The sequence below is a fragment of the Cephus cinctus genome, unplaced genomic scaffold (genome assembly GCF_000341935.2).
Source record: "Cephus cinctus unplaced genomic scaffold, Ccin1 Ccin1_scaffold0457, whole genome shotgun sequence".
Taxonomy (NCBI): Eukaryota; Metazoa; Arthropoda; class Insecta; order Hymenoptera; family Cephidae; genus Cephus; species Cephus cinctus.
In genome coordinates this window covers 1,098,115-1,125,561 of record NW_014333134.1, presented here as the reverse complement: position 1 = coordinate 1,125,561, position 27,447 = coordinate 1,098,115, and the positions used below count along the sequence as shown (strand labels likewise).

Genomic DNA, 27,447 nt, shown 5'->3' with positions numbered 1-27,447 from the left:
TTAATCGAACTGTAATAAGATTTTTCTTGATTTCAAGACCAATGAGCGTTTAGATTTTCTCTAAGGGCAACATCAAGTTATATGCTGATTGGCTGCTGACTATAGGGCGTTATTTAATGGACGAGAAACTAATCATAAGGGATTCAGGCAGCGTCATCGACAAAACGTACGACTCTGTACTGTCCGACGTAGGAAATAACTGTGGCAATCAGCCGTGGAACTTTTTCAATGCAGAGTGCGTTCGCTAGGACACACGTTGTGCGTCGTTTCAGCTTATGCTTCTTTTTTTGATTGATCGATTGCAGAACATTTAAGTAAATTCAACGAAAAACACTTTTCCACGGTGAAGGTAATGTTGCGATTAAAATTGAACATCAGTTATGGCTTAATGCATATTTTCGCGTATTTGGAAATTCTATCAAGAAGGTGGAACCTGTGTTTCCTTTCGGTTGTTGTGTCGAATTTTGTATGATGCTGCGAACGGGTATTCACGTAGCACTTTTGTAACCTTCTTGCTGTTTATCGTTATGCCAAGTATATCACTGGACCTGTAAAAGTTTCTCGTACAATCACGTTTTGTGATATCAGGTTTGTTAAAGCTGTAAGCGTTCTGTGTTCTGGGTCCTTTAATTTTGACGAGGGTGACACACTAGAGGCTAAAAAATACTTTGATGTTTACGTTTTGTTACCGAATTACACGTTTCCAAGCTCCTTCTTTGGGCAAATCTTATTAAATCATTAAATTTTGTGTTTGATCAAGTGTGTGAGTGTATTTAAAGTAAATTGCAGGATTAGTCCATCACTGATCCATACTGAAATAGTTTTTGGATATATACCGAAGGGTTGCTAAAGTCTACTCTAATATGAATTTACTTATTTTCGATATTGTTCAAGGAGACTATTGATTTGGGGAAATGAAAATCTATTGGAATTAATACTTAAAATTTTGTGTAATGTAATACTTATATTTACATAAAGCAGGTGGTTCAAAAATACTCATATTTAATGTATTATACTGATTTTAAATTTGGAGTCTGGCTCAATTATTTTGGAGCAACATTATATTATGATGTTTTTACTCTGTGTATTGATGTTATAGGTGATCACCAATAAGTAACCTGAGGTTACGCCTTTAAAGTGTGGGTCATGCCGACCACCCGTAGAGTGATGTGATGAATAACTGTGAGAACGCAAATACTAGCACGAAGCTATGTGGAAATAAGAACTTGGAGATTCAGGAGGAGTCTGTCACAAACAATTTCATAGGCAATTCTGATAAGGGTGAAGGAGACACATTGACAGGTTATTGCGTAAATGATTTCAATATTCCGCAAGGCACCTTGGTCATTTGCCAGAGAAATTCCAGTAATTACCCGGCCGATCACGGCGTCTCGAGATTTAAATCCAGGTATGCACGAGTTGTTATTTTCAATATATATATAATCTTTAATAATTCTTTATACGAGTATGCTGCTATTTAATATTTCAGTACAATAAAAATTCCTAACTATTACATGTAATTATTTTGTAGCATTTCATTATTGCATAATGTAGTAACCAATCATAGTCTATCTCTATATTTTCAGTTTATTATCACAGTTATTTTTCACATTTTGTGTAAGGAATTGCTGTGTTGCCCTGAATTGCACAACGTTGCACAATAAATCCCAATCATCCCTCGTACAATATTAGTGCTAAGTCCCATAACTCAAACAGTTAATTGATTAATCTATATGATATCTTGCAAAATTTTTAATTATTACAAAATGTGCTTCTCTTTAGGACTAGCGGAGGACCGCGCAATGATTATCGAATGGCTCGTGGAGGAAGTACCGGAGACCGCGGCCGAGGCGGCTCAAGGGGTAGAGCCTTCAAGAAGACGTCCGTCGAAAGGGACACAAATTCAGAGACAAGCTATCACGCTATGCCTCGACCCAAGTTTCAAGAATCGCTGAAAAATCAAGAGAATTCGCAGATCAAATATTACGATGATAAAAAAATAAATGGTAACGCAATCTGAATCATGAGTTGCAATCCTTAAGTAGATGAATTCATCCAGTAGTATATTTTACTTATTAACCAATCTTACAGAGGATTCAAGAATATCTAAACTCCTTAGACGACTTAGTCGGGACGATGACTACGACCATTTTATGGGACTTTGCAAGCAATTGCAGGAAGTCATAATGGCGCCTGAAAATCAGAGATATGTCAGACGCAGTATAGAAGTTATATGCGACACTTTACTGGACACTTTACGCTCTGGTCCTGGTCCGGACGCAAAACAACAGGCAGCTAAGTGCCTGGGTCATGTTGGATATGTTGTCGATCATGATTTTAAAAGGTAAATGATAAACTGTTCTTTATTGACTGATAAACTGACCACTTGGAGACTTTCATTGCGTAATATGAAACGTCACGATAATAAAAAATTATTGAGATACTGAAATGCTATGTACGATGTAAATTGTAATTAGTTTCTTTCAATGCGTAGATTCATGGAATGGATATTTAGCAAATACACTTCGGAACGTAAAGATGACGTCAAATGTCTTTTAATGAAATCATTTGTCGAGACATTCAGATTGGATGCGGAAGCGCCAAAATTGAAAGAATATTCCGTGGTAAGTGTTAAAAAAGAATCGGACAATTTGTACGCAATCTACTGAAAAAAAATGTATTCTCTTAAAACTAATTTTAATTCTAATTGCGCTATTTATTAAGATATTTCATAACTGTTTTCAGCCAATGATGTCACAACTACAATCGACACTGGAAAATGTTGACCGACCAGATCTCTTAATGGCCACCGTAGACGCGATACTGTTAATTATCGACTCGTATCCTGAAACATTTTCAAACCACTTTCGCGACACAGTCGACATCCTCGTCGGCTGGCACATAGATTCCACACAGCAAAAACACGTGGTGGCTTATGCAAGTCGAAGTTTACAGAAACTACGAAACTTCTGGATCGCCGATTTGCAGTTCACTTTAACGCTCTTAGGGCAATTTCTTGAAGACATGGAAAGCTACGACGAGGAGTTGACGTTACCGGGTTCTGGAAGAAGTTCTCCTGGTGAAGATGTATCGCCAAGTCCACGTGAATGCATTCTACGTATTACATCTTTAATATCAGTCTTCAATACAGTGACGAAGAGCATCGCCGAGCACTTGAATCCTAATTTAACGCCAAACGTGCAGTGGTCATTCTTATCGGATTGTTTGTCGAAGATGCTGCGTACCGTAGTGAAGGCCGTCGAGCTAGACGACGGCAATGAGACCTGGACAAACTTTGGCCTCTCTCACGAGAACACAGAGAGCCTCACCAGATTTATGAAGAGTATGAATCTGTCTCAGAAGAATATAGAAATGCTACTAAAAAACCTGAGCAAGGATGACACGAATGAGGAGAGCCTCATCAGGATGATAAAGTCGTTAAACATCGGAAAAAGGAATGACAGGAAGAACTCAAAGATCGGCTCCGAGAAAGATATCTCCCCCAAGGAAAAAGAACAGTCCCTGATAAATCTATTGAAATCCATGGACCTGAAGGGAAAGAAGTGTCGGGATCTCTCGGAGGAGAAAGAGGAGCTCATCGTTGTAGCCAACGAGTGCGCATTTCTTCTCTTAGGTCATCTTCAGAGTCGTATTACCAAGAATCATGATCTTCTTTACAAGTTTATCGATCTCCAGCTTCAGAAGGTTGACATCTTCGGGGACGATACGATAGTTTCCACCCTGAGCACTATCGCCAAGGTCATCAAGGAAGTATCAGCTAATTTACCACTGGAACTAGTTCACAAGCTTCTTGGACAGAACTCAACGCTTCTCAAACTACGTGTCCGAAATTCCGTACCTATTCAGAATGCCAGTCTTGGAGTATACCACAGCCTCCTTAGCCTGAAGAATATTCCTCTGCTCCAAGAAGCCTATCGGTATATCCTGGCTGATCTGGAGATCGCTTACAGGCTTATAGTTAACGACATAAAGCCTCTAGTTACCGATAACCCGTTAGTCGACGTCAAGTACAAAAAGGGTCACGCGGAAATCGTAGTGATCTTCTTGCTACGCGCTTTATCCGACATAGGTAAGTATCACTGTCTCAGGATGACATTTACGAGGATCATTAAACCTAGGGAATTTTCAGCAAATGCAAGCAACTCGATTATTGGTATGTGGGCGCTGAAACCGAGCATCCTGGAACTATTAGCAGTTAAATTAAAACCCTATGACCAGGCTTTATCCAAGGCTAATCCTCTTCTGCAATACAGTATTCTATATCTACTCTATGCACACTGTTCAAGGTGAGTCCGTCACTTGGTAAAGTAGAGGAATTTCTGTTAATCTGAATGAAATACTTAAATTTATCAATTTCAGATACAACCACTTCGTACCGAGTTCCAGCCTGATAAATAGTACAAATGCCTGCCGTCCAATCGACATATTTCCAGGAACACTGGACGTACCCACCACGTCACCAACCAGTGGCCACTTGTCGGTCATTTTAAATCTTATTGCGAAAACGTACAAAAAAGAAACTCCTGGTCAGACTCTACTTTTGCTTGCGAACTGGGTACAGGAGATATCCAGCCAAGCTGAAAATTATATTGGAATCCTGAATAAAACCGAAGAATGTCAGAATGTTATAAGTAGTCTACTTGCTTGTGGTGCTACGACCAACCACGAGATAGCACTGGCTGTTTGCAACAACTTCGAGGTTTTGATGAGTGTGAAAAGTGTCACTTGGCCTGAGCAAATCTATGTAGATATTGTTGAACTCGCCATATTGCATTTGACATCGTATAACAAGAACGTGCGTGAGAAGTACAGTCGGCTTCTCATGAATGTACCACTTAATATTGTTATCCCAAAACTAAACAAAGAATGCCTTATATCAGAGACAAAGGTTTGCATAAAAGAGTTGAAATTACTCAAAACCCTTATATAGTACTAGAGTGGAAGGATGTTTTTTCTTTCTTCTAGAAACTTCAAGAGATCAAGAACTACTCAAGAGAGTCTCTGATTCTAGCGGAAAGACTTCACATGCGTGGAAACAACAATGGTGAAATGCAGGCTCATCATTTCAAAACTCATATGGGATTTTTAATGAGAGAGAATGAACTAGACGTCTCTGCCCTTATGGAACTATTTACGTTGTGCTGGCCGACCGTGTAAGTATTTATTGAATGAATTAATAAGATCAGATAGTTCATGGTGGACTTTTTTTTGCCAGATCTGAAAACGAGAGTATTGGTAAAATGTACGAAATGGCTTTGGCCAATCGATGCTTTCTCTTCTTCTGGGGCACTTTGGAAGCTGCTCAACATTGTGTCATTAACAAACTACGTACGTCACTAGGAAAGCCGCAGGAAACTTTTACGACATTTGAAAGTGCTTTGAAAATGCTGGCGCGTGAGATCTCATGCAATTCCGAAGCTGTTAAGAAAGAGGGGTGCAAGTTGGATTATCTATTGGATGAATATACGCGTGTACGACTCTTCATAGAGTTCCTGGAACATCTTGAGAGAGTTATTCATAATGCTGCAGAGGGATGTGCGATGGCGTTGCTACCCTTGTCAAAACCAGTCAGAACCTTTTTCCATACGAATCGATCCACATGCAAGGAGTGGCTCAATCGCATAAGACTTGCCCTTTGCGTTGTTTCTTTACATGCAGGATTGGCCACGAATGCTGTGAGGAATGGACAGCGTCTCCTGGAAGACTTGAGCAATGCTGATAATACACAAGGTCCCGAATTCGAAAGAGCTGTTCTACTTACAACTAAGGCATTGGTTATGCTGGGTGAAGCTGAAGCATTGCAGGGCCTTTACGTTTACACCAAGGAGAAGGATCGCAAGTTCGTGTGGCTTAAAGCCGCCATGGAACATGCTGCAGGTCACTATGAGTCTGCTGCGGAGAGCTACAAACAGATTATAGAGGAATTAGTATCCACGAAGTCAGAGGATGAATCCAAACTTGTGAAATTTGACAGCGAGATACAGGCCACTGCGTTTTGTATGCAGTACTTGATCAAGTGTTACAGGGCTTTAGGAGACTGGAAACAACTTGAATCATGGAAGAAGCAGGAAATGGAAATACTGAACCAAGACGAAAATATTCTTCTCAAAAAACAAATATTAGAGACCACAGTCCCACAACAAGCAAAGTGTTTGACTAAATTTGAAGAGGGTGAAGTTATCACCTTTGAGGAATTAAGTAACTGGGCTTTGTTCGATGAGGAAGACAAGACTAATTGGAGTTGCACAAAGTCGATGATTGAATGTTCGAATACTTTGATGAATGTTGCCCTAAGAGTGCACCATAATGATTATAATGATTCATACAGCGAAGATATAGAGCGTTGCAGAAGAATTGCGGCCAAAGCGACAGAGGAAGGATTGCGAAATTTACCATCTGAATATTTAAATGAATCTGTACTTATACAGTATTGTGGAACAGGTCTTTCTAATTTACTGAATGGCAAGGCTAATAACGTGTTTGATCTCTACCGAGTGGATAAGATTAACTACCTAGACTCTGGTGTTCTTACACAAATTCTATGGTGGTCTGAATACTTTGCTAAAGCGAATAACATCTGCTCCAATGAGGTGGCCAGTCTGAGACTTCATGTTGTCAGAAATGCAAGAAAGGAAGGAAATTTCAATCTGGCTAAACGTGAAATCACAAAACACTTCATGACTGAGCAAGACTTGTTCAACATTAATTACAAAGAGAATTGTACCTTTTCGGATATTGTGGCTAACATGCTTGACGCTCCTATTTGTGTTAAGTGGTCGAAAAACAATATGAGAGCGTTTAGGGAAACATCAAAACTTCTTTACAGGATGGAGAATGTCGAGGATGCTTTGAAAGTGTGTAGCGTAACAGCCCTGGGAATTTCACAGACCATAGTAAACGGCGAGCAAACAGTTGAACTGCGTGAGACTGGTACGAAGCTACTTCTTACACTTAGCAAGTGGATTCAGCAAGATGCTAAGATCAACGATAATTCACAGTTGGAAGAATTGCTGAGATTCGAGGCTCTGCATAATGATGGACTTATGGATAAATTGTTCGGAGAAACTACGGATCTAATTCCTTCGTCGGACATGGTGATAGGGAAACTCATGCAACTCGGTGTCAATCAATGTCCAGACTTACCACCAGCTTGGTCAAATTTTGCTGCTTGGTGCTATAAGTGGGGCAGAAAGATTGTTGACAATTCAAATTCAGGTCAATTGACTGATACGGATCGCATGAATATTCAGTCTCTACTGCCAATGGACATACCGGAAAGTGATCTAAATGCCATTTTCTCTATTCTCAGTCAGAACAAAACTATTCCTGAGGACGAGGGCGACATAGACACGAACGATGTGAATACCTCAGAGATGATAGAAAATCAATTGAGAAATGTATGTACACTGAGTTGTGCCAGTAACGAACATCTGGGAATGCTGGTAGATATCTGGAGACAAGCTCAGAAGAGAATCTACTCTTATTACGAGCTTTCGGCTAATGCTTATTTCAAGTATCTGCAATTAGCTAATAAAGAAACAAATGATTGCGCTACGATTACAGCGACACTCAGATTACTGCGGTTGATCGTGAAGCACGCATTGGAATTGCAAAACGTTCTAGAAGCTGGACTGTCTGCAACTCCAACTGGACCCTGGAAGGAGATCATACCGCAATTGTTTTCACGTTTGAGTCACCCGGAATCCTACGTTCGTACACGAGTGGCAGAGCTTCTTTGTCGTATTGCTGAAAATTCGCCACACTTGATCACGTTTCCTGCTGTAGTAGGTGCGGAATCCGGACAGAAGAGAAGCTTCGAAAATCCTGCATATGTGAAGCCGGAGAATGACGGTTCTCAGAACGATCTGGACTTCTTAGAAGAAGATAACAACGAGAGCAATCAACCGGATGAAAGTCAGTGCTTCCTAGACAATTGCTTCCTGCAACTATCCGATTGTCTTTTGAACAGAATTCAAGATTCTGTGGAACATGTCAGAGTCCTCGTGAGGGAATTACGTAGAATCACTTTACTATGGGATGAATTGTGGTTAGCAACTCTATGTCAGCACCATACTGAAATTTCGAAGAGATTCGAGCAATTAGATCTCGAGATTCAAAAAGTATTGGATAATGTGTGGATAACTCCTGAAGAGAAGGAGAAACTCATCATTGAAAAACATAGAATCATTATTAAACCTATCATTTTCATCCTGGAAAATTTACTGGTGATTACTTCCGTACCTGCGGAGACTCCTCACGAGAAGAATTTTCAAGAGAAATTTGGTCCCTGTATCGACGAGGTTATAAACAGATTGAAGAATCCCAAAAATCCGGCTAAGCCTCAGCAAAGTAGTTTACCATTGAAGCAATTGGAAGCAAAATTGGCGCAAAGAGTTCATAAACGTGGCACCTATAATTTGGCTATGTCGGACATAAGTCCCGTTTTGGCGAACATGAAGGACACCCGTATAGCTATGCCTGGAGTTAATTCCATGGATAACAAAGTTATCACTATCAAATCTGTGGATAATAACGTACAGATTTTACCGACTAAGACCAAACCGAAAAAGTTAGTTTTTCATGGTTCAGATGGACACGTTTACACGTACCTGTTCAAAGGCTTAGAGGATTTGCACTTGGACGAGCGGATTATGCAGTTCTTGAGCATCTGTAATACTATGATGTCTAAGAATAATGACACCAAGAAAATCTACAGGGCACGACACTATTCAGTGATACCACTAGGTCCAAGATCTGGTCTCATTCAATGGGTAGATGGCGTGACTCCACTCTTTGCTCTGTATAAACGATGGCAGCAAAGAGAATCCGCAATGGCTTCTAAGGGTGGTAATTCTTCGTGTTTACGACCATCTGAATTATTCTACAATAAATTAGCGCCGTTGTTGAAAGAGAGAGGTATTGCTTTAGAAAACAGGAAGGAATGGCCACTTCCAGTCCTCAAGCAAGTCCTGGCTGAGCTAATGGCAGAGACACCAAAGGATTTACTAGCTAAGTGAGTGTCCTGTTGCTCAATATATCCTAATAATAGTTTATATAAAATCTTAAGTCAAGGTGTACTGTTGCATTTGATAAAATTAAATGTCTTTATTTTCTGGGTATTTAGGGAAATTTGGTGTAACAGCATCAATGCAGGAAGCTGGTGGCAGGCAACAAAGAATTATTCTTACTCCGTTGCAGTGATGTCCATAATTGGGTACATCATAGGACTTGGGGATCGTCATCTGGATAACGTTCTGGTTGATCTCAATACTGGCGAAGTCGTTCACATCGATTACAACGTCTGCTTTGAGAAGGGCAAGACATTACGTGTACCTGAGAAAGTTCCATTTAGAATGACACCAAATATCAAGACTGCACTAGGCGTGACAGGTGTCGAGGTAAGTAATTTGTCTAAAATTCTCATTAAGAAATGTGTTAATATGTGGATGTAAGAAAGTCGATTGTTGATGAAGAATCACTTAAATTTTGACTTTAATTTAATACTAACACATTTATTTTGATTACATTACAAGTACTGATATACTGTCTACATCGGAGTCACCTCCAGTGCCTCTTCGCTTTCAAACATATAATTATTACAAATAGTTGATAAACCACCATTTTGATTCGGCCGAATATCTCCCTCCATTTTATTATTCTCAAGGCTATTAAGTTCTTTCTGCTTTTGTAAGTAATTCTTTAAGCTAGAATTGAAATTGCTTCGATTTGGTGATTGGAAGTGCAGCAGCTTTTGAAAAGCTTTTCGAAAATTCTTATTTTTCCATGCATAGATCATTGGGTTCATCCCACTATTGGCCATAGCCAATGAAAACATAGATTTATACACAACAGGAGAAGCTTTCTTATGCCAATCGAAAGCTCTGCTACAAGCCACAATAAGATACGGTAGCCAACATATAGAGAAACAACCTAGCACCAGCAAAACGACCTGTGAAAACAATTTTTTTAAATTTCCAGTAGTTCATTCGCATAATTGAAACACATTAGAACCTTTATTACCTGAACACTTTTCCAATCGCTTGTTCCATTATTATACATTCCATTGTGTCTCAAACGCCGAGCATGTGTGCTTGCCTCCTTCCAAATTTGCCAGTACAGAATAAACATGCTCAACCAAATAAAACAGAGCATAGGAGTCAATATGGCAACAGTATAATACCTAGGAAACAGAAAAAGTAGTCAGTCAATCAGTAACCTGATCAGTCATTGACACATTGAACGCCGCATCATCCAGATCTGGGTGACGATTGTTTTCGTAGGGCTCCGTCGCTCGTAAATAGGTGACATTCTATATCGTCCAGTTAAATAGGATTTTACAAGTATTTAATGAAATTAACACACATAAATATAATCGTTCTATGCACCTTCCGTATATTTACTACTTCGATTATCGGATTTGGTCCTCATAGCAAATTCGATCGATTTTCGCTAGGCGTTCAACATGTTAAAGGAAATGATTTATATTAAATCTGGTTACCACAAATCAATCGTATGACAAGCTTGATTGATAATACTACCTTGGTAACACAGTGTCCATCTCACATTCAGTCGCAGCATCAAAACAGTTCCAATATATTGGTACAGTAGCAATGGCGATGGCATTTATCCATCCAAGAAATATCAAGACAAGTGCTGCCCTTCTGGTCATATAAGTACTATACTTTAAAGGATGCACTATGGCAATATATCTATCAACAGCAATGGCGATCAGATTGTATATACTAGCGCAACATGCCAGACTGATCAAAACAAATCTCATGATACATGTTGCAGGTATAGTGCCTAGTAATTCGGTCACGTAAAATGCCAAATGATATGGCAACGTTAGACCCACCAGGAAGTCCGAAATCGCCAGACTCAATACAAAGTAATTGGATGTGACATTTCTCAATCTACGGCTAAGCCTCACTGCCAGGATGGTTAATATATTGCCGCAAATAATTATTGCAAAGAGTAAGCCGTCTATGAATGCCCAAAACATGTAGTAGTCTGCTAAACTGTACACTACTGTAGTGACGTTCTGGATTTGATAGTAGGGCTGGGTTGTTACCATTATTCTGAAAAAAAAATGAAAATTTGGTATACCTTTAAGCGTTAGATAACTGCTCACGAGAAGTAGGCATTAAGAATTTTTGAAAATAAGAATTACTATATTACTTTCTACTCGCGTTTCAATCCAGTGATTCTTAATGGGAAACTATCCTGTGACGAATTGTTTGTTCTGCACGAGGCTTAATGTCAAAGTTCCTCCTTAATATCTTCCCGCTTCTTATTATAATGTAATCATCCATGGTTAAGGTCCAAACTCTAAGACTTGCTTTGAAACAGGTTTTGGATAGATTTAACTACCAGTCTCTATTTGGTTAAGGAATTCCGATTTCTACTATAGTGTAGTTACGACCAAGTTTTTTTTTCTAACGAGCATTGCTCTATAGTTTCAGAAAAGATAAATGAGTATATAGAAAGGAAAACAATATTGACTGTCTTTTAAAACCAAATTTTTTAAATATATATTTATATACAGCAGGGAACATGGATATCAGGAGTATAGAACAATACAATCGATATTCGCTGATGCGAAAAAGTTCGTGAGGTCTTATCAGTTGAAGAGTTCCCCGAAAAATGTTTTGACAAGAGTTCACCATTATTAGATAACAATTTTCACCTTTCGCTTTCTGTTAGTAATGAAATATAATGTCATTTATGATAGCGTCACTGACATGACGTGTTGTTGGGTAGTAGAATTGATATTTCATCCGCTGATTTTAATTTAGTGTGCTTACTTTATTTAAATTCTTTCTAGACTTTTTTTCCCTTATAAACTCTACAAATAATTGATGTTAGTACGGATCGTTTATTATTACTTCCAGTGGGATAACAAAACTGTGACGTTTTAACGTGAATTTATATTTTAGTCGTTGCTGAGAACTATCCACGAATTTGGAGTTGCGTGCACTGATGTATCTATTACTTACGTCACACTGTTTTATTTAATTCCAACTCCATACGAAGTCAGTTGAAAACCTTTGGCGGTATTATTTTGTAATTTACAAATATTCAAAAATCCGTTCACACAGAATAACATCCTGAAATGCAATTCAGCCTCTTCGTTTGGTACAAGAGTGTAACTGTGGAATCTTTTTGGATTGAATTATATCTTGAAAGTATTAATCACATTTAATATATCCCACAGGCGTCATTCGTCGTAAATTCTTTAAAACCAGTACCAAATTCAAATCCAATAATTTCTTCATTTATTAAATAATGTTAATATTGCATGGGTCAATTGTGAGTTTTTTACTTAAGTTTGATTATATATTTTAATTAATACATCTGTCTGTGCCAAGGAACTGTCAATGATTTGGAGCTTTTATAATATGAAGTATCAAATCAGACCGGACACAGGAAATGGGCAAAACGCGATATGCAGTATCATCATTCCTGCGCATGACTTTAACCACAACACTGGAGAACGTGAGCTTTCGCGCGAGGATACAAAAGCATACTGACCTAACTGAAAATAATATCGGAAGTAGAAGTCACTAAGGATCCAGTTGAAGAGTGGGGTCGCTGTATTCTTTATCAATTCCATCTGTCAGATACCCACACGATCATAGATCTATGGATATACTATCCATTAAGTTAAAAAAAGTTGGCCCACTGCCCTGGAATACCTGCCCAGCAACATGGATGAGGAAGCCCTTTTACTTTCAGTATAATGGACACAAAGTGGAAATACGAATCTAGGTTTACCTGATACAGTACAGGAATAACCCTTGAAGGAAAAGGCAGATATGCTAAATTATGTTAACTCATTACCTTGAGGAGGTACTGGTTATTCTGCGCATAGTTAAAACTCATGAAAATTCACTTCTAATTTAACTATCCGTTACCTCTTTGTAAATTATAAAGCGTGAACGCGACTCTGCACTCCCTTGGTGAAAAAAATTCCATATTTCTTGTTTGTTTGAAATAATGATCACGTGACCTGATTAATCTACTGTTTGAGCATTTATCCGATACCTTTTAAGGGTAGGCTGCTCGGACAACAACATTTTTATTACGTATTGGATGCTCCCAGAGCAATATAGTCGATAGGGATAATTTATAATGTTTCAGAATAGCCTAGAATATTAATGTGTTATCACTTATCCCCATGAGCTGTATAAAATTAAGTGCTTGTTATGCCTGGTGTGTCTGGCTTCTGGTAATACAGTGAAGCTTTGATAAATTGTCATGACTATGCAATTCCAAGAGTCATCTATCAGTAATTATTTTAGATCTTGATACAATAGAACGTTACGATCATTACGTTTAGTTGTGCTTGAAACCTACTGATTATAATTTCTTGAATTAATATGAGTAGTAAGCTTTCTGGTTTCAATATTAAAATTTCTACAGATGCATAAAATCCATATGGTGACATTATCACGTTTAGAAACTATTATTAACACGTTCCGTGCCACGTGGGACGTATTCGCCCCATGCTGAATGATCGGAAAGTACCAAAAAAAAAGTCCGGTACGAAACGTGTTAATTAGCTAAATGTATACACGATGGGCACACCATGATCCCTCTGCATGAAAGCTCATTTTTTAATTAGTTGTGACGGATATTGACACTAGTTTAAAATTGTAGGATAAAGAGTAGAGTGGTTCCAAAGTGGCGTGTAACAACCATCCATCAAATTGACGTATTAAGCTGGCCCCCAGAGCCTCTGGGTAAAATATGGTTACTATGCACAATTCGTCGATGCTTTTGCTTTAATATCTTTTCAGATGATCTGAAATTTTTCCAAACACTGGGCTTTAACGCTGGGAACTAGACCTTCTGCGAGCACCTTGAATATTTATATCTTTATGATAATGTGACTCTGCAAGGATCATGATTTATAATTGACTTTTATGATTTTCAGGGTATATTCAGACTGACTTGTGAGCACACACTGAGAGTAATGCGTCGTGGTCGTGAAACTCTTCTAACTCTACTGGAAGCCTTTGTGTATGATCCTCTTGTCGACTGGAGAGCTGGTGCGGAGAATAGTATTGCGACCTATGGTGCTTGCCAGGCTCGAGCTCGATGCACCGGTGTTGGAAGAAAGGAACTTGAAAAGGAAGTAGCCAGGGCGATGTTCGCTGTGAGAACCGTGGAGATGCGTGCCGAGTGGTTGGCTAATAGGTATGTTGAATTTAAGAATATTGTGTACATATTTATAATTATGATTAATTTGTTTAACATTTAATCTTGTGTATTTAGGGACGAATTGGGGGAGGCTTTCCCATCTTTGTGTCATCAGTTGACTAGATGGATAGAAGCTACTGAAGCTTTGCAGCTATGTCAAGATCTACTTCAGGATAGACATCAGCAACTTGCACTGGTGAAAGAGGCACAAGCTATGGGACGTAATCATGCATTGTACACAGTTGTCAAGAGATACAATACTTTTAAAAGAGCCCGAGATGCACACGAAAAGGCTAAGGCAGGTTTAAAGGAAAAGATTGAGGAATGCGAGAAACATATCAATATGCATAATGTAGGTGGAAGACATCGTTTTAATTTTGTTCTACGCATAAGCAAATTCACGTGATAATCAATATTTTCAATTTTGTTCTTATCAGATCGCCCTAACGGCCGTCAGAGGACCGCAGCTTGGTCAATGGTTAGCGGAAGTGGGTACACCAACGACTCAGGATGATCACTTGGTATTCGACCTGGTGAAGGAGTTCCTACAGAATGCAGGACAAAGTCAGATGATCGTACAGTGTGAACAGTCTGAAAATGAATTAACACAATTAGCCACGCAGCAATCGATACTCATACGCAGTTGTCTAGATCTGCTCAGTCAGTATTCAGCGATCTGTAGTCTCTATCCAATCAGCACCATGTCGCAGCATCGTTCAGTTGTCTATCACGCATGGGCAAATAAATTATTGGCAACAGGAACAGTCGAAGCCTGTCACGAGGTGATATCTCAGTTTGAGACAAATTTTGATCCAATGACTGTGAACAATCCTCAGGTTCAGCAGGTCGTTACTTTCTCGTATCAACTGCAAACTATCTTGGCTGAGTCTAACGAGAAACTCAAGAAGTCGTACGAGAGGATGGTCATGGAAGGATTACCAGAGAGCTTAAGCAGAATTGACAAATCATACTCGGAGTCACGTATTCAGATAACCAATTTCCTCAGACGAGAAAAGGGAGCAGAGAGGGCGTTGGAGTGTGTCAATATCACAGCACTTTGTGCTTTGAATAAAAGATATCTTATGATGGAGGGTGCTGCTAAGTGTGCTGGAGACTGTCTGGTGGACTTGACATCTCGTGAAGGTGATTGGTTCCTGGATGAAATGAGACTTATGTCGTCGCTTGTGGCTGAACTGGTCACTCTCATACCAGAAAATCACAAATCTAATAACGATGCTAAAATACCTATTGTCCTGAAGTGTCTCAGGAGTGCTGATTGCATTTACAAAGGACTCCAGGAATTAAACTACAATTTCCATACCATCATTCTTCCTGAAGCTATGAAAACAATCATCACGGAGGAACCTACTGTCATGAGAATGATCAGCGAACTAGACGAGATCATCGTCTCCATCGGCTTCCCACTGAACGAGATACTCGCGCAGCTAGAGATGCACCTTAGGTTTACCGTAATGGAAATGGAAAGTCCACATGCCATTGTACAGAGTCTCGTTGCTAATATTAGACTACGATTCGAGACGTTACTATCCAGACCTGCTGATGTTCAGGAACTGAACCAGGATGAGACGTTGACACCTGGACAGATGCTTCTTATGGGTTTCAATGGACTTTTTGAAAAGCTGCAGATGGAAGGGAATGCTCTTGTGAGTACCCTGAGCACTCTGGATATTCCATCAAGCTGGAAGAAAATTGATCAGATACGCGAAGCTAAGGAACTCGCTGCTCCAATATTTAATGAAGCAGCTCGTAATGTGTTGGAAGATATATTCTTGATTAAGAGACTTCATACCATACAAGAATTCTTCATGATGTGTCACGATATTTCCACAGCCTTCAAGGCTGGATTAGCTAATGTGTATGATGACGACAGACTGAACAAACCAGTTAGAGTGTTCACTGCGGATTATGTTTCAAGACAGCTACTAGGAGTCACGTCGCAAACTCTGGCCATTGCTCTTTGCTTCCTGTTACAAAGAATGGGATTAAATGTCACGTCAGAAATTGAACAAAGGGATATCGGCGCAGAGAGCAAAGTCTCTCTCGAGGAATTGTGTAGGAAAATTGTGGATCTGTGCTCCAAGAGAGGATTGTTCTCTGGTCCAATATTGACCCAGGCAAGCGCTTTGAGTAGCGCTCTCGAGGCGTCCTGGAGAAGGAAACAAAGTGCCAGGATGGCGCAACAGAGTGTTGAGATAGCTAGAGCAAGCATTCAGAGACTTCAACTTCAGCTGACAGCACATTATTGGTTACACGAAGACAGTTTACTACTTCGTTCCAATTTAAATCTTATGAATCCTCTAAGTACGTAAACTGTTAAATATTTCATAATAGATGTCACGTATTATTGTTCAGTGTTCTAAATATATTTTCATTTCAGATCGACCTACGTTCATGCTGGAGTTGCGTAAAACCGCAGCCACACTTTCAAGCTTGCAATCACGAGTCTGTGATGCAAGGGAACAACAGCAAAATCTTGTGGCTAGTGCCGGACAGCGTTTGAAATGGGCAGCTGGTGCAAATCCGGCCCTCGGAGAGGTCATGTCTGCATTCGACAACGCCGTGGCCACTTCTTGCGAGAAACTTACCCGACAGCATAATCTAGCGGCCATCGTCATAAACACATGCAACGCCATCTTGCATTACGAGGCGCTTAGAACTCGAACGTCTGAGAGCGTGACAAATGACACGAATTTCTTAAAATTACTTAAACACTGGGAAGAGAGCTGCATGCTGACGGCGAACCTCACAATCACCGTCACAATGACGGAAGAGAGTCTGGTGGAATTGCTACAGCTGGAAAACAACGTGGACGCCAATTGGCTGCGACAGGCTGAAAAATTGATCTCAGACGCAATTGTCGACACGCAAAAAAAGCTCCAAGAGAAGCAGGAGTCCCTAGTACTGGCTCAAGACTGCCTCCGAGAACGTGTTTCGAGTCTTCAATGTATAATAGCCGAGCATCACCGACTGATGACAGACGTTCGCGGATTGCTACGAACTATGGCTAAACAAGAGAATATCGTGGGCCTGCACGAATTCCTGGGGTCATATCGTTGCTTCACAGAGAAGATCTCGATGGTGGTGAAGGAATTAGAATCCGAGAGTTTAGATACGGCCAGAGCACTAGCAGTCAAATCTGACCTGGAGGAGATGATGGTGAAAGCACCTGCCTTGTACAACGAGCTCCTGGAGTTTGCCAATGAGCAGCGTAATAGTCCGTCAATCTCCAAAGAGTGTCTGTCTAAGAAGAAAGCGAAGCTGATAAGACAGGACAGTGTGTGTCTCAGTCCCAAGAAAGGAGTACCACTTGTTAGAGATCCAACTACTGGAAAAGGTAAGAAAGTCATAAAGTAAAACTTGAGTAATAATAACCTGGTATTAATTAATTACTATTTCCATAGCTGTGCAAGAGAGGAATGCATACGCTTTGAACGTGTGGCGCCGTGTGCGGATGAAACTGGAAGGTCGCGATCCGAATCCGGCGCGGAAGTATACGACGGCCGAACAAGTGGAGTACGTGATCCGAGAGGCCCAGAGCTCGGACAACCTGGCCCTTCTATACGAAGGTTGGACTCCGTGGGTCTGAACGAATGGAAACCGGCGCTAGCGCGCCGCTGGTTTAACTTTCGTCTGACGGGGTACAAAAAATCGTACCATCTACTGCCCTACGTCGTAGTGGCAATTCCACTGTCCGATTGGGTGCGAGATACCTTCTTCTGGGAGAAACAACCAATATAAATACGGTTCAGGGCTAACCGTGCTCATACGTCGAAAATCTCGCGAAGCTAACTGAACAGGTCCTCGGGCACTGATTCTATGATTATCTTAAAACGAAGTAGCGTGCGACTCTTGGCGCCATTTTTCTTTCTTCTTCTCATCATCTGAACAGGCATTCAATTGTCACGGTCACACTGTCTCCCTTGTTCTTATAATTCCTTCCGATTACTTACTTCTTTTCATTTTTTAAACTTGCCTTTCTCTTCTATTCTTTCTCATTTTTCATTATTCTAATAGGCAAGGGCGAGATATGCAGATCGTAATGAAAGAAAAGAAACTTGAGCTCCATTCAAATGAGTCAAGAGCTATTCTATTTGAGAGGAGACCTATTGCGCCAGGAACGATGACCAATGTTCTCTTGTATAGAGGAATAAGGTACATGCGAATCTGTAGCAATGGAAAGAAGCCTTTAAGAGACTATGAAGATCATGCAAGGATATTGTTTTATTACAATGAGATCAAAGAGACGAAGGACGTGTAGTCTTAGTCTAGTATAATGAATGACTGGATAGACATAGGATGGCTTAGATGAATGGAGAATAAAAGGTGCGAGAATATGATTGTTTCCTGTGACAGAATTTATTGCTTAGCTCTAAACGAGTCGCCAGATTACGAAGAAAATTAAGAAAGGTTTGGGAGTTGATTCTATCTGAATAATAAATTCGACTAAGGAAGAGTCATATGTGCTGTTTGAGTACTACGTTAGTCATAGGAGATCGTCAGACTTTCTTGCACGTAACCGGGAGGAGCTAATTTTTTTGAGAGAAACATAGAATCTGCCACGTGTTTATTTTAGTAAGATAGTTATGAGAAGTTTATGATAAGTGCTGATCAGCTGAATGCTGATTGTTCCAACTTCAGCCGACGACGATGACGATGACGAGGATGAGGATGATGATGGGGAATGATGATGATGATAATGTTGACGGGGGTGGAAATGACGATCATGTCCATTGACGGACGATTAGCGTAAATCGCTAAACATGTTATCATATTCAGGTATAATGCCTGATATTATTAATTGCTGGGGTCGCATTGTTGATTCGCTAGATAAATGTTACATGGATATTTTCGAAATTGATCCAGATTTATCAGGTGCTGATCATTTGGTATTTCCAAATTGCTTCTTTTTCAAGTGTTGATATTGAATTTGAATTCTGTCATTTGATTTTACATAATAGCAAAAAGAATTTTAGTTTGTTTTACACGGGAGAGACTGAAGATGTAACTATAAAACTAAAACCAAAATTGTATATTGTCACAATACTTGATTCATGAGCTGACACATTGATGCCAAATTATTTAGTCTTGTTCAATGACGTTTTAAGCACTTTCTAAAAAGAAACTATGAAAATATCAAATTTGACTATATCAATGTTTCCTTTAAAAAAATGATTTGTCTAACAACAACGTATACCAATTAAATCATTATAATCATGGATACTATAAAACTTACAAAAAAGTCTGTAAAAAGATTTTTTTTAGAATTTTTCTCATGCAATCTTTATACATAAACTGCAGTCTTGTGTAAAAATTAATTTGTTATATCAGAAAAAATTAATATATCAATTGTAAAGTGAATCAGCAAAGAAGGCCCCTCAATTAGCCGCCGCTTTTCTTACATGAGCGATAAGTTGCAAAGATCACAAAGATAAGCAATGGCGGTAGCTTAATTTAAGCTATTAAGCTACAACACAATTTAGTATAATTTCTATTCTACACAATCAATTTATCTGTGATTCGAAGACTTGTCGATTAATTTCATTTGAAAATTCTCCAATTGGCTCCTTTGCTTTAATATTATTATATAAGTAGAGTGTAGAGCTGCTGGTTTGGTCGGTCGAACGTTGGGGCTTATGGGGGCCCAACTATTCTTTGACTTTCGAGTCTACTAAGAGGGTGACGCAATCCACAATAGCTTTAAGTCTGTAACGATCTAATTTTAATTTTAACTTTGTGTTTACGCCGCGAGAAGGAAACGATTATTTGCAAGTCTAAAAAATTCACAAGGTTTATAAAAACACAGTAAAAAAAAGAAGTGAAATGAGGAAACTCACCTTCTTCAACGTATCGAGGCGACATTTTCACGTTCAAATAATTCTGCCAGATGGTTATTGCAAAGAAGGTAATATCAGAAATATTAAAATTAATGAAAAACCTCAAAAATCAGTCCATGAAATTTGTTTGAAAATACAAAGATTCGTACATCTCATTATATTTTCATGAATAATTTGCACTGGCAGAATTATAATACAATATTTTCATTGCCAATTCAACGAGTGGCTAAAACGATACGTTATTTCCTTTTTTCTTCCTTTTTTTTTCTTTAATCTTATTAATATAAACGTTATATTGTCGAAAATCTGATATGATCATGAATATCATAAATGTTAAACTCTACAGATGGGTTTTGCTTGAATTTATTTCAAGACCGTAACATCTTACATCCTTCATTTCCTTTATTTGTGATCCAGACAATGAGATCAACTCAACTTAAATGATACTAGGGAATGGTATATCCAGGAGAATGAATTCCTTTCAAATGTATTTAATTAACGGCATATTACAGTAATTAGATATTATAATACATTTCATATCACATTGTCCCATTTTTCTCCCAGCAAAGCGAATATACAACACCTGCCCATTTGGTGAAACGTTGTGCACATTCGCTTGATCAATACAAATCTTTTATCGTTTTAACAATGTTTCTATGACTCGAGATGTTTTTTAATCTATCGTACATATGGTAACGTATGTATGCTTTGACATGAATTTCTACTTGACAGTGTAATTCGTGATAATCGATTCATATATTGGATTTTAGAAAGTTTCTTAATTGGTACATAATACACTAGTCGACTTCTAATCATTATTAATCACTTTTACTTGAATTTTTACTAAGAAAACGCAGTGAGTGCGCTGATTATTAAAAAAAATTATACCAACCACTCTTTTCAGTATAAATTTCCTCTTGTATTACGATTCTCGTTGAACGATAACTTACGCGCATACGTTTTCCACTTATTTACAGGATTGATCTTTCAATGAAATTTTGAAAGTTTAGCTCTCGTTAAAAATTGTTCATTGATATTATAGGTCTTTTTCGACCTCGATTGGTACTATATTTCTTTATATAAATGGGACTACTTCTATCAACTGAAAACATAATACCACGGTTAAGAAATATTTTTTTAAAGTTATTGGACAAACAAATGTTTTACAAAGTTAGCCTATTGTTTTTTGGAACAAAAAGAAAACTTGAACACGCGACACTAGACGAGGTAAATGAATTGGATAGAACAAAATCAAAGCCACAGTGAATCCTTGGAAAAATTAATCTATGCAATGAAACGATGATATTTATAAGAAATATTAAAGTTGTTTAATGATCATCTTATATGGCAAATTGCGTGTTTCTTATTATACTCCAGCACCGCGATTCACTAAATCCTTAGCGAGAAAATATAATATTAATTGATTTACAAAATTTCGATTCGACAATTTAAATCGTTACACTGGTTCCTACCTTCTCCATCGTTGGATAAAATTTATACACAATAAATAATATATACCTTGACTTTCAGCCACAGTCGATTATTATCCTTCAGCATGTGTGTCAGAAAATCCCTGTTATTGGAATATTTCTCACACTGTTTCGTGCACGTGTAAAATACAGTTTAAAAGTACTCCATGACCCAACAGATAGTTTGATGAAATTCTAAGCATCCCTCTTAAGTAACTGATCAATCTGACTTTTATACATATCTTTGACATCTTGTAGATCTAATCGTAACTCCTGATTCTCTTCTACCTTCTCTCCATACATTTGCAACAGAGCGTCGTACTTTGTTTGAATGTCATTTAAATTCTCATTCAAGGTTTCAACTTCAGATACTTTTGCAGTCAATTCTTCAACTTTCAACGCCAGTGTCGACAGTTCCATATTGAGAGTATCTCTTTCGACGTTGCGACGTGACAATTCCCATTGGAGCTGCTGCACTTCACCTAAATTATCAAATGATTCTTCAGCAATTGTTGACAAGTCAGTGTTATCAACGAATAACCGAAAATCTATGAATTTATACGGAATTGTACAAACCGTCACGCTGTTTTAGTTGCGCTTGCAGATTCTCAAACATTGAAGTACTTGTCGAACCTGATCTGATGCTGTCATATACATTGGGGAATCTTCCAGAACTTGTGTCGAAGACTGAATCATTGAACTGTAATAAAATACAATATATAGTTTTCATTTTACAATCAAATGAATTAAATATATAATTTCTATGATTAATATACTCACAGCTGGCCATACACTATTTGTACTTCCTATAGAATCTCTTCCAATACTCAGCGTAGGACTAAGCCTTAATTCCTCTTCGACACTCTGTTGCTGCTCCAACATAGCATTATTTTTTCTTTTCTCAGCATCGGTTGCTGCTCTTTCCATGGAAAGTTTGTTCTCCAATGAATTAATCTCGCGTTTTAGTTCCTTTACTTTATTAGAGTGTGACTGCTCAAGTGTTTCTATCATCTGCCGTTGCCTGTGAATATTTGTGGAATTAATTATGTATACATTTATAATTCATTTACTTCTATTAGTTTCCACGTAACTTCTGAATCCCTTACATTTCATTTTCTTCGGTAATCTTTTCACTTTTCTGTTTTATTTGCTCGTACAAAGCTTCCAATTTTACACGTTCTGCCTCCTTAGCGTTAAACTTTGATTCTAGAACGGACACTTTAGATTTTAAACTAACATTTTCTTCTTTTAACGAACGGTCCACCTCAATTAGACTATCTAATTTTGTCTGTAGCTCAATTATCTTCTCGGACATTGTTTTCTCTTGCTTCATGAATGTTGTTGACTTATGAGATAAACTGCTTTGCAATTGTTCCAATTGTCTTAGCATTGGTTTTGTAGCCATTGATACTGACTCTGATAATTCCTCGCTACGAGCTTCAGCGGCTTCTAAACGTTTCAACAGCTCAATGTTCTCTTGCTTTAAAGATTCTTCGCGCCTGAGCAATTACAGATTCATTATAAGCATTGTTAATACAAAAATATATATTGAATTATAAACCTAAGAGTGATCTAATATTAAAAAAATGAAAATGTTTGAACTTACTTGATGTGTGCTTCCTTTGTTTGACGTAGTCTCATCTTCAAGTCTTCAATCTGAGCTGAAAGTTGACAAGACTCACCAGCATTGTCGACAGCCTCTTTTAGATCTTCTTCGATTGCACTCAGATGGTCTTTTGTGTCGGCAAGCTCTCTGCAAATTGGTATTATTATTGGTATTATTTTCAGTAAGAGTTAGTTACAACTGAAAATGCTAAATTTAGAATAAATATTTATACTCACGTTTTAGCCGCGTCCAAACTTCTCTTGTACGTATCCATTTTTTGTAAAGCATCGTCTAATCTTTCTTGCAAGCTCAGTATTTCTTTTTCTTGCTTTTTTGTTTTCGCTGTTAGCATATGCACTGCTTCGATCTGACTTCGCTCCACTTCTTCCTTGGCATAGAGTGACCGCTTCAATCTATCCAATTCTAAAGTCTGTTCCTCTATTTGCTCCCTGAAGAAACAATATACGTAACTATTATAATTTGTTGTGAAAGAGAAGCTCTACACATAAATAATAGATAGCACTCATACTTCTGGTTCTTAATAGTAACATCGTTCTCCTTCTCCTTAATTCGCAACTTCTTAATGATATTACTATGCTGAAGTTGCTGCTTGCTTAACTTTTCACCCTCCTCACGCAACTCCCGAATGATCTCATCTTTCTCTGCATTTATTGTAGATATTTCCTGAGATGAGAGACGCGTAGCTGCCTCTTGCTTCAACTGCTCCACGTGTTTCCTCAGGGTATCACGCTCGCGTATCGCCTGCTGGAACTTACGTTCCAGTGCGGATAGTCTTTGCGTGTATTCATCCGTTATTTGTGTCAGTTCTTGATTTTGTTCAGCACATTTCTCAATATTATCCAGTTTCCTAGGATATAATTAACAAATTAAAGAAATTATGGCTGCCCAATAAAAATAAATCAATTAGTTTACATACTCCTTTTCAGGACTGCCTTACTTTTTAAGATTATTATTTTGATCATGCAATTCCATATTCATGCGACTGATGTCAATCAACTTAGACTCGCGAGCTTCTAAAATCTCCGTCATTTCCTGGATACGTTTCAACAATTTTTCAATTTCCAAATTAGCATCATCCGAACCCACACTAATTTCACTGAGCTCACGCGAATGCCCTCTTGTCTTGTTTAGAGTTTTTGTAAGAAGATCACTACTCTTGTTCAACTGCAATTTCGCTGGACTTTGTCGTGACTGAGTAGAACTCGAATCTCCATTTGGACTGTATAAAAAAATTATCGAATTTCATTAGACATTTTCTATAGAATAAATTCTGGCATGCTAAATATATAAAACACGTATAAAAATGTAGATTATCGCTTTAAGACTTAATTTGCATAAGCTCATACCTGTACCTGGATATTATTTCAATATCGCTTGACGTTGTAGTTTCTAATTCATCGCCACTTGTATGCCCACTTGTTTGATCAGACCCAATTTTTACCAAATCCGAACGGCTAAGATTATAAAATAACGAATAATTAAATCAATGAGCATAACATTGTATCTATTACTACATAAAGAGGTTTCAAGTTATACCTTTCTGAAGATATTGGTGAATTTTCTCTAGGCACTTCCATACAGTGTCTTTCTAAATCAATTATTTCACCCTTTTCAACCATCGCATCTGCCAGCATATTTTTCACGTACGAACTAGCAGTTAATGGTGTCTCTGTAATTTTTGTTTCAGGCTCACAAATCAAGGTCGCATTATCCTCTGAGCTACTCTCAATTAATGTGCCCTCGCAACTTGAATCAGTTAGCATCAAATATTGATCTTGAACGTCGATCGTTTCAGCCTTTTGCAATTGGTTTTCACTGTCGCGGAAGGTTTCCGGATCTGGTGGCTCAATGGTGGAGCATTTAAGCTGATCGAAAGGATTTACTTCCGGTACTTTGTTGACACTTTCAAGATTTTCCGCTTTGCGAATTGGCTGTGTTGTTATTGGTTCCAGTGGCAAATGCAGATTATGCTTCTCCTTCAGAGAATCTAAGCTAAGATTCAGCTGATTGTCTTCACCAGGTTTCATTAATATTTGCCTACTATCTGGACAAGAATCATGCATCTTCAAGTTCCTGTCTACAAGGTCTATTTTTGTTTTTGTTGGATCCAATTGCTGGAATGTCTCCATTACAGTCATTACTGTACTCTCCGAAGCTGAGGTGTATGAATCCTCAGCTAGACTCACTTCGTCAGATTCATCGATATCAGGTATAACTTCTACACTCTCCGGAGATACCTTATTACTTTCTACTTGAGACAAATCTGGCTGAGTAGGCGATACTGGAGATATACTAGATGAGAGTACAGAAGCATTATCAGGACAGGGACTAATATTTAAAGTCTTAGTCTCCTCAAGAGGTGATTCATACGGCGAGATGTCCGAACATGAAGCGATATTTCGTTCTTCATTGTCTTGTGGCAGCAGTTCATTTTTAGGGTCTACGGATGGAGTAACAGACTCACCTCTGACAGGATTTGGACTGGCGTCAAATTGTTTTTGATCCATTGGTGAGACGAATGGACTACTGTCACTCTTCCAGTCACATAAGATCTCGACAGAACTTGGTGATGTTACCAGACTATCTGGTAGGACCTCTACAGACTCCGAATTCACTTTCAGACCCATTGCAGAAGAGCTTATAGAATTACTTACAGAGTTTATATCAGATTCTGGGGTAGTCGTACAATCTGTATCACTAGTAGACCGGGAGCCTAAAACTTCAACACTCTCAGAACTCTTTTTGTCGCTCTCTGAAGATATCACGGATATTCGGTTTAACGTATGATTTGCACTTAATTCGCGTCGTTTAATTTCGTTTATTTTGCTATCATTTTCGTAACCGGTTTCGTCATTACTTCGGCGTCTTTCAAAGCCCTCATGCTCCTCGGTGGTCTCGAAAAGATCACATTCCTCTAAACTGTTCGCCTTCTTCACAGGATTACTTCTTTCGCGGTTCCGTGACTTGGTCGCGGTTTCCTTTCTGTTGAAGGGACATAGATCACTTGAAGTATTAGCATCATAGCTGCATAATTCTTTTGAAACATCTTGTACAGGATACTCTAAGGTGTCCTTTGATAGCAGCACTGATGCTGTAAGTTCGTTTAAAACATCCGTGGATTCAGAATCAACTCCGGATTTAGATATACTGCTGCTTTGGTTCAATAAACTCTCAGGAACAGAAATCGATGTTACAATTTGTGATGTTTCTAAATCCTCACTGAACGCTTCTTGCAGTGATTTTGAATGTTTGACAGTATTTGATGAGTCTTGTTCAAGTTTTGGGTTATCAAAGAAGGATCCTGTAAAACTACCCCATATGCTTGTTTGTTGCTTTTGATCAGAAGGCTTATCTTTCGCATCTTGCTGTTCTTCTTCGCTTTTAAGGCCCCATGTTGCAAAAAAGTCTGTAGTGTCGGCTGGTGATGCCTGTATCACTTTCTGTTCCTCTTCTTTAATATCCAGTGCTTTGTCTATTGTTTTCTGTGCTTCCTTAAGTGCAGACTTGGCCAGGTTGGCAAATCCTGCTGCATCGAACCAGCTCATTGTTCCTCATATCTGAAAATGATTAATCATCAGTATATGCTACTTTGGGCATCTTTAATTATAAATGTCTAATATGAAACTAATGAAATGATTTATATACTAAATGTATATGGTAATTTCCTACTATCCAATAGTATATATTCAATCATTAATTTACAATCCACCTACACAGTCACATTATAAATAAAATGTTAATCTTCAATTAGTCCCAATTTAGTTTCACTGAAATTCAGTATTGATTAATAAGCAAAATAGTACAAGTCAACCAAGTCGGAGGTTATGTTATGTATAAAATACATAACTACTAGAGAACATAATCACATCCAATTCCATTTATTTAAAAATATTTTTGCACTAATAAAAGACAAAAGTGACTTTGCACACTGTTGAAAAAAAAACATCGAAGTAATTGTTGAGTGAAAACAGGTGACAGTCTTGTGTACGTAACCTTAGGGTGGGGAATCGTTGTGAGATGGCAGCAAAATATAATGATTAGAGTAGAAACATTCAAAAGTCTCAATCATTAATAAATCACCATTACCCGAAGGCCACGTCAATGTATCAGTCTTTTGATATTGACTTTAGCACGATAATTATTTATTGGTTAATATGGCTATGAAAAGACAATGTTAGCAGCCGACATTTTGGCTCGGATCAGTTCAGTGTCGTCAATAGTTGCACGCAAAAAGTGACGGTAAAGAATCTGTATCTAAAGACTTGCAAACTGC

The 27,447-nt window shown here is 38.4% G+C and overlaps 3 protein-coding genes across 12 annotated transcripts; 1 reads left to right on the top strand and 2 right to left on the bottom strand.

Moving 5' to 3' along the window:
- Window positions 1-185: 185 nt before the first annotated feature.
- LOC107267761 (serine/threonine-protein kinase SMG1) lies at window positions 186-20,421 on the top strand. 3 transcript variants are annotated; one of them, XM_015739814.2, is made up of 16 exons: window positions 186-349; window positions 1,100-1,408; window positions 1,783-2,006; window positions 2,092-2,344; window positions 2,495-2,624; window positions 2,746-4,090; window positions 4,151-4,307; window positions 4,381-4,909; window positions 4,987-5,174; window positions 5,237-9,034; window positions 9,146-9,419; window positions 13,958-14,220; window positions 14,299-14,575; window positions 14,661-16,545; window positions 16,622-17,578; window positions 17,646-17,830. In XM_015739814.2, exons 2-16 carry the CDS (start codon window positions 1,173-1,175, stop codon window positions 17,828-17,830), a joined length of 10,701 nt encoding a protein of 3,566 aa, XP_015595300.1. In that variant the 5' UTR covers window positions 186-349; window positions 1,100-1,172. The 3 variants fall into 3 exon arrangements, with proteins under 3 accessions (XP_015595300.1, XP_015595301.1, XP_015595303.1); XM_015739815.2 differs by lacking the exon at window positions 186-349 and adding an exon at window positions 441-588; XM_015739817.1 differs by lacking the exon at window positions 186-349 and having other exon boundaries at window positions 1,173-1,408; window positions 17,646-20,421.
- LOC107267768 (D(2)-like dopamine receptor) lies at window positions 9,513-12,546 on the bottom strand. Of its 3 annotated transcripts, none has more exons than XM_015739829.2 (4): window positions 12,018-12,546; window positions 10,560-11,099; window positions 10,042-10,201; window positions 9,513-9,970 (listed from the first exon to the last, which is right to left on the bottom strand). In XM_015739829.2, the coding sequence occupies exons 2-4, from the start codon at window positions 11,093-11,095 to the stop codon at window positions 9,569-9,571; spliced, it is 1,098 nt and encodes a 365-aa protein (XP_015595315.1). In that variant the 5' UTR covers window positions 11,096-11,099; window positions 12,018-12,546; the 3' UTR covers window positions 9,513-9,568. The 3 variants fall into 3 exon arrangements, with proteins under 3 accessions (XP_015595315.1, XP_015595317.1, XP_015595316.1); XM_015739831.2 differs by lacking the exon at window positions 12,018-12,546 and adding an exon at window positions 11,708-11,825; XM_015739830.2 differs by lacking the exon at window positions 12,018-12,546 and adding an exon at window positions 11,200-11,679.
- Window positions 20,422-20,553: 132 nt separating the features above from the next.
- LOC107267763 (TATA element modulatory factor) lies at window positions 20,554-27,394 on the bottom strand. Of its 6 annotated transcripts, XM_015739822.2 has the most exons (12): window positions 27,025-27,143; window positions 26,888-26,941; window positions 24,711-26,731; window positions 24,521-24,628; window positions 24,112-24,393; window positions 23,683-24,021; window positions 23,390-23,602; window positions 23,154-23,300; window positions 22,654-23,046; window positions 22,328-22,568; window positions 22,124-22,247; window positions 20,554-22,029 (listed from the first exon to the last, which is right to left on the bottom strand). In XM_015739822.2, the coding sequence occupies exons 3-12, from the start codon at window positions 26,717-26,719 to the stop codon at window positions 21,743-21,745; spliced, it is 4,143 nt and encodes a 1,380-aa protein (XP_015595308.1). In that variant the 5' UTR covers window positions 26,720-26,731; window positions 26,888-26,941; window positions 27,025-27,143; the 3' UTR covers window positions 20,554-21,742. The 6 variants fall into 6 exon arrangements, with proteins under 6 accessions (XP_015595308.1, XP_015595307.1, XP_015595305.1 ...); XM_015739821.2 differs by lacking the exons at window positions 26,888-26,941; window positions 27,025-27,143 and adding an exon at window positions 27,261-27,394; XM_015739819.1 differs by lacking the exons at window positions 26,888-26,941; window positions 27,025-27,143 and adding an exon at window positions 27,168-27,381.
- Window positions 27,395-27,447: the final 53 nt, after the last annotated feature.

What these genes read in the sequence shown, in the direction of transcription:
- LOC107267761 (XM_015739817.1), top strand. Translation starts at nt 1,173, where the DNA reads ATGAATAACTGTGAGAACGCAAATACTAGCACGAAGCTATGTGGAAAT. An exon ending in GCCTTATATCAGAGACAAAG is followed by an intron (nt 4,910 to 4,986) that starts GTTTGCATAAAA and finishes TCTTTCTTCTAG; the next exon opens with AAACTTCAAGAGATCAAGAA. An exon ending in AGATCCAACTACTGGAAAAG is followed by an intron (nt 17,579 to 17,645) that starts GTAAGAAAGTCA and finishes CTATTTCCATAG; the next exon opens with CTGTGCAAGAGAGGAATGCA.
- LOC107267768 (XM_015739829.2), bottom strand. Translation starts at nt 11,095, where the DNA reads ATGGTAACAACCCAGCCCTACTATCAAATCCAGAACGTCACTACAGTA. An exon ending in ATGGACACTGTGTTACCAAG is followed by an intron (nt 10,202 to 10,559) that starts GTAGTATTATCA and finishes TCTGTTTCCTAG; the next exon opens with GTATTATACTGTTGCCATAT. An exon ending in GCGATTGGAAAAGTGTTCAG is followed by an intron (nt 9,971 to 10,041) that starts GTAATAAAGGTT and finishes TTGTTTTCACAG; the next exon opens with GTCGTTTTGCTGGTGCTAGG.
- LOC107267763 (XM_015739821.2), bottom strand. Translation starts at nt 26,719, where the DNA reads ATGAGCTGGTTCGATGCAGCAGGATTTGCCAACCTGGCCAAGTCTGCA. An exon ending in ATTACCGAAGAAAATGAAAT is followed by an intron (nt 22,569 to 22,653) that starts GTAAGGGATTCA and finishes AAATATTCACAG; the next exon opens with GCAACGGCAGATGATAGAAA. An exon ending in GCAACTAAAACAGCGTGACG is followed by an intron (nt 22,030 to 22,123) that starts GTTTGTACAATT and finishes TTGATAATTTAG; the next exon opens with GTGAAGTGCAGCAGCTCCAA.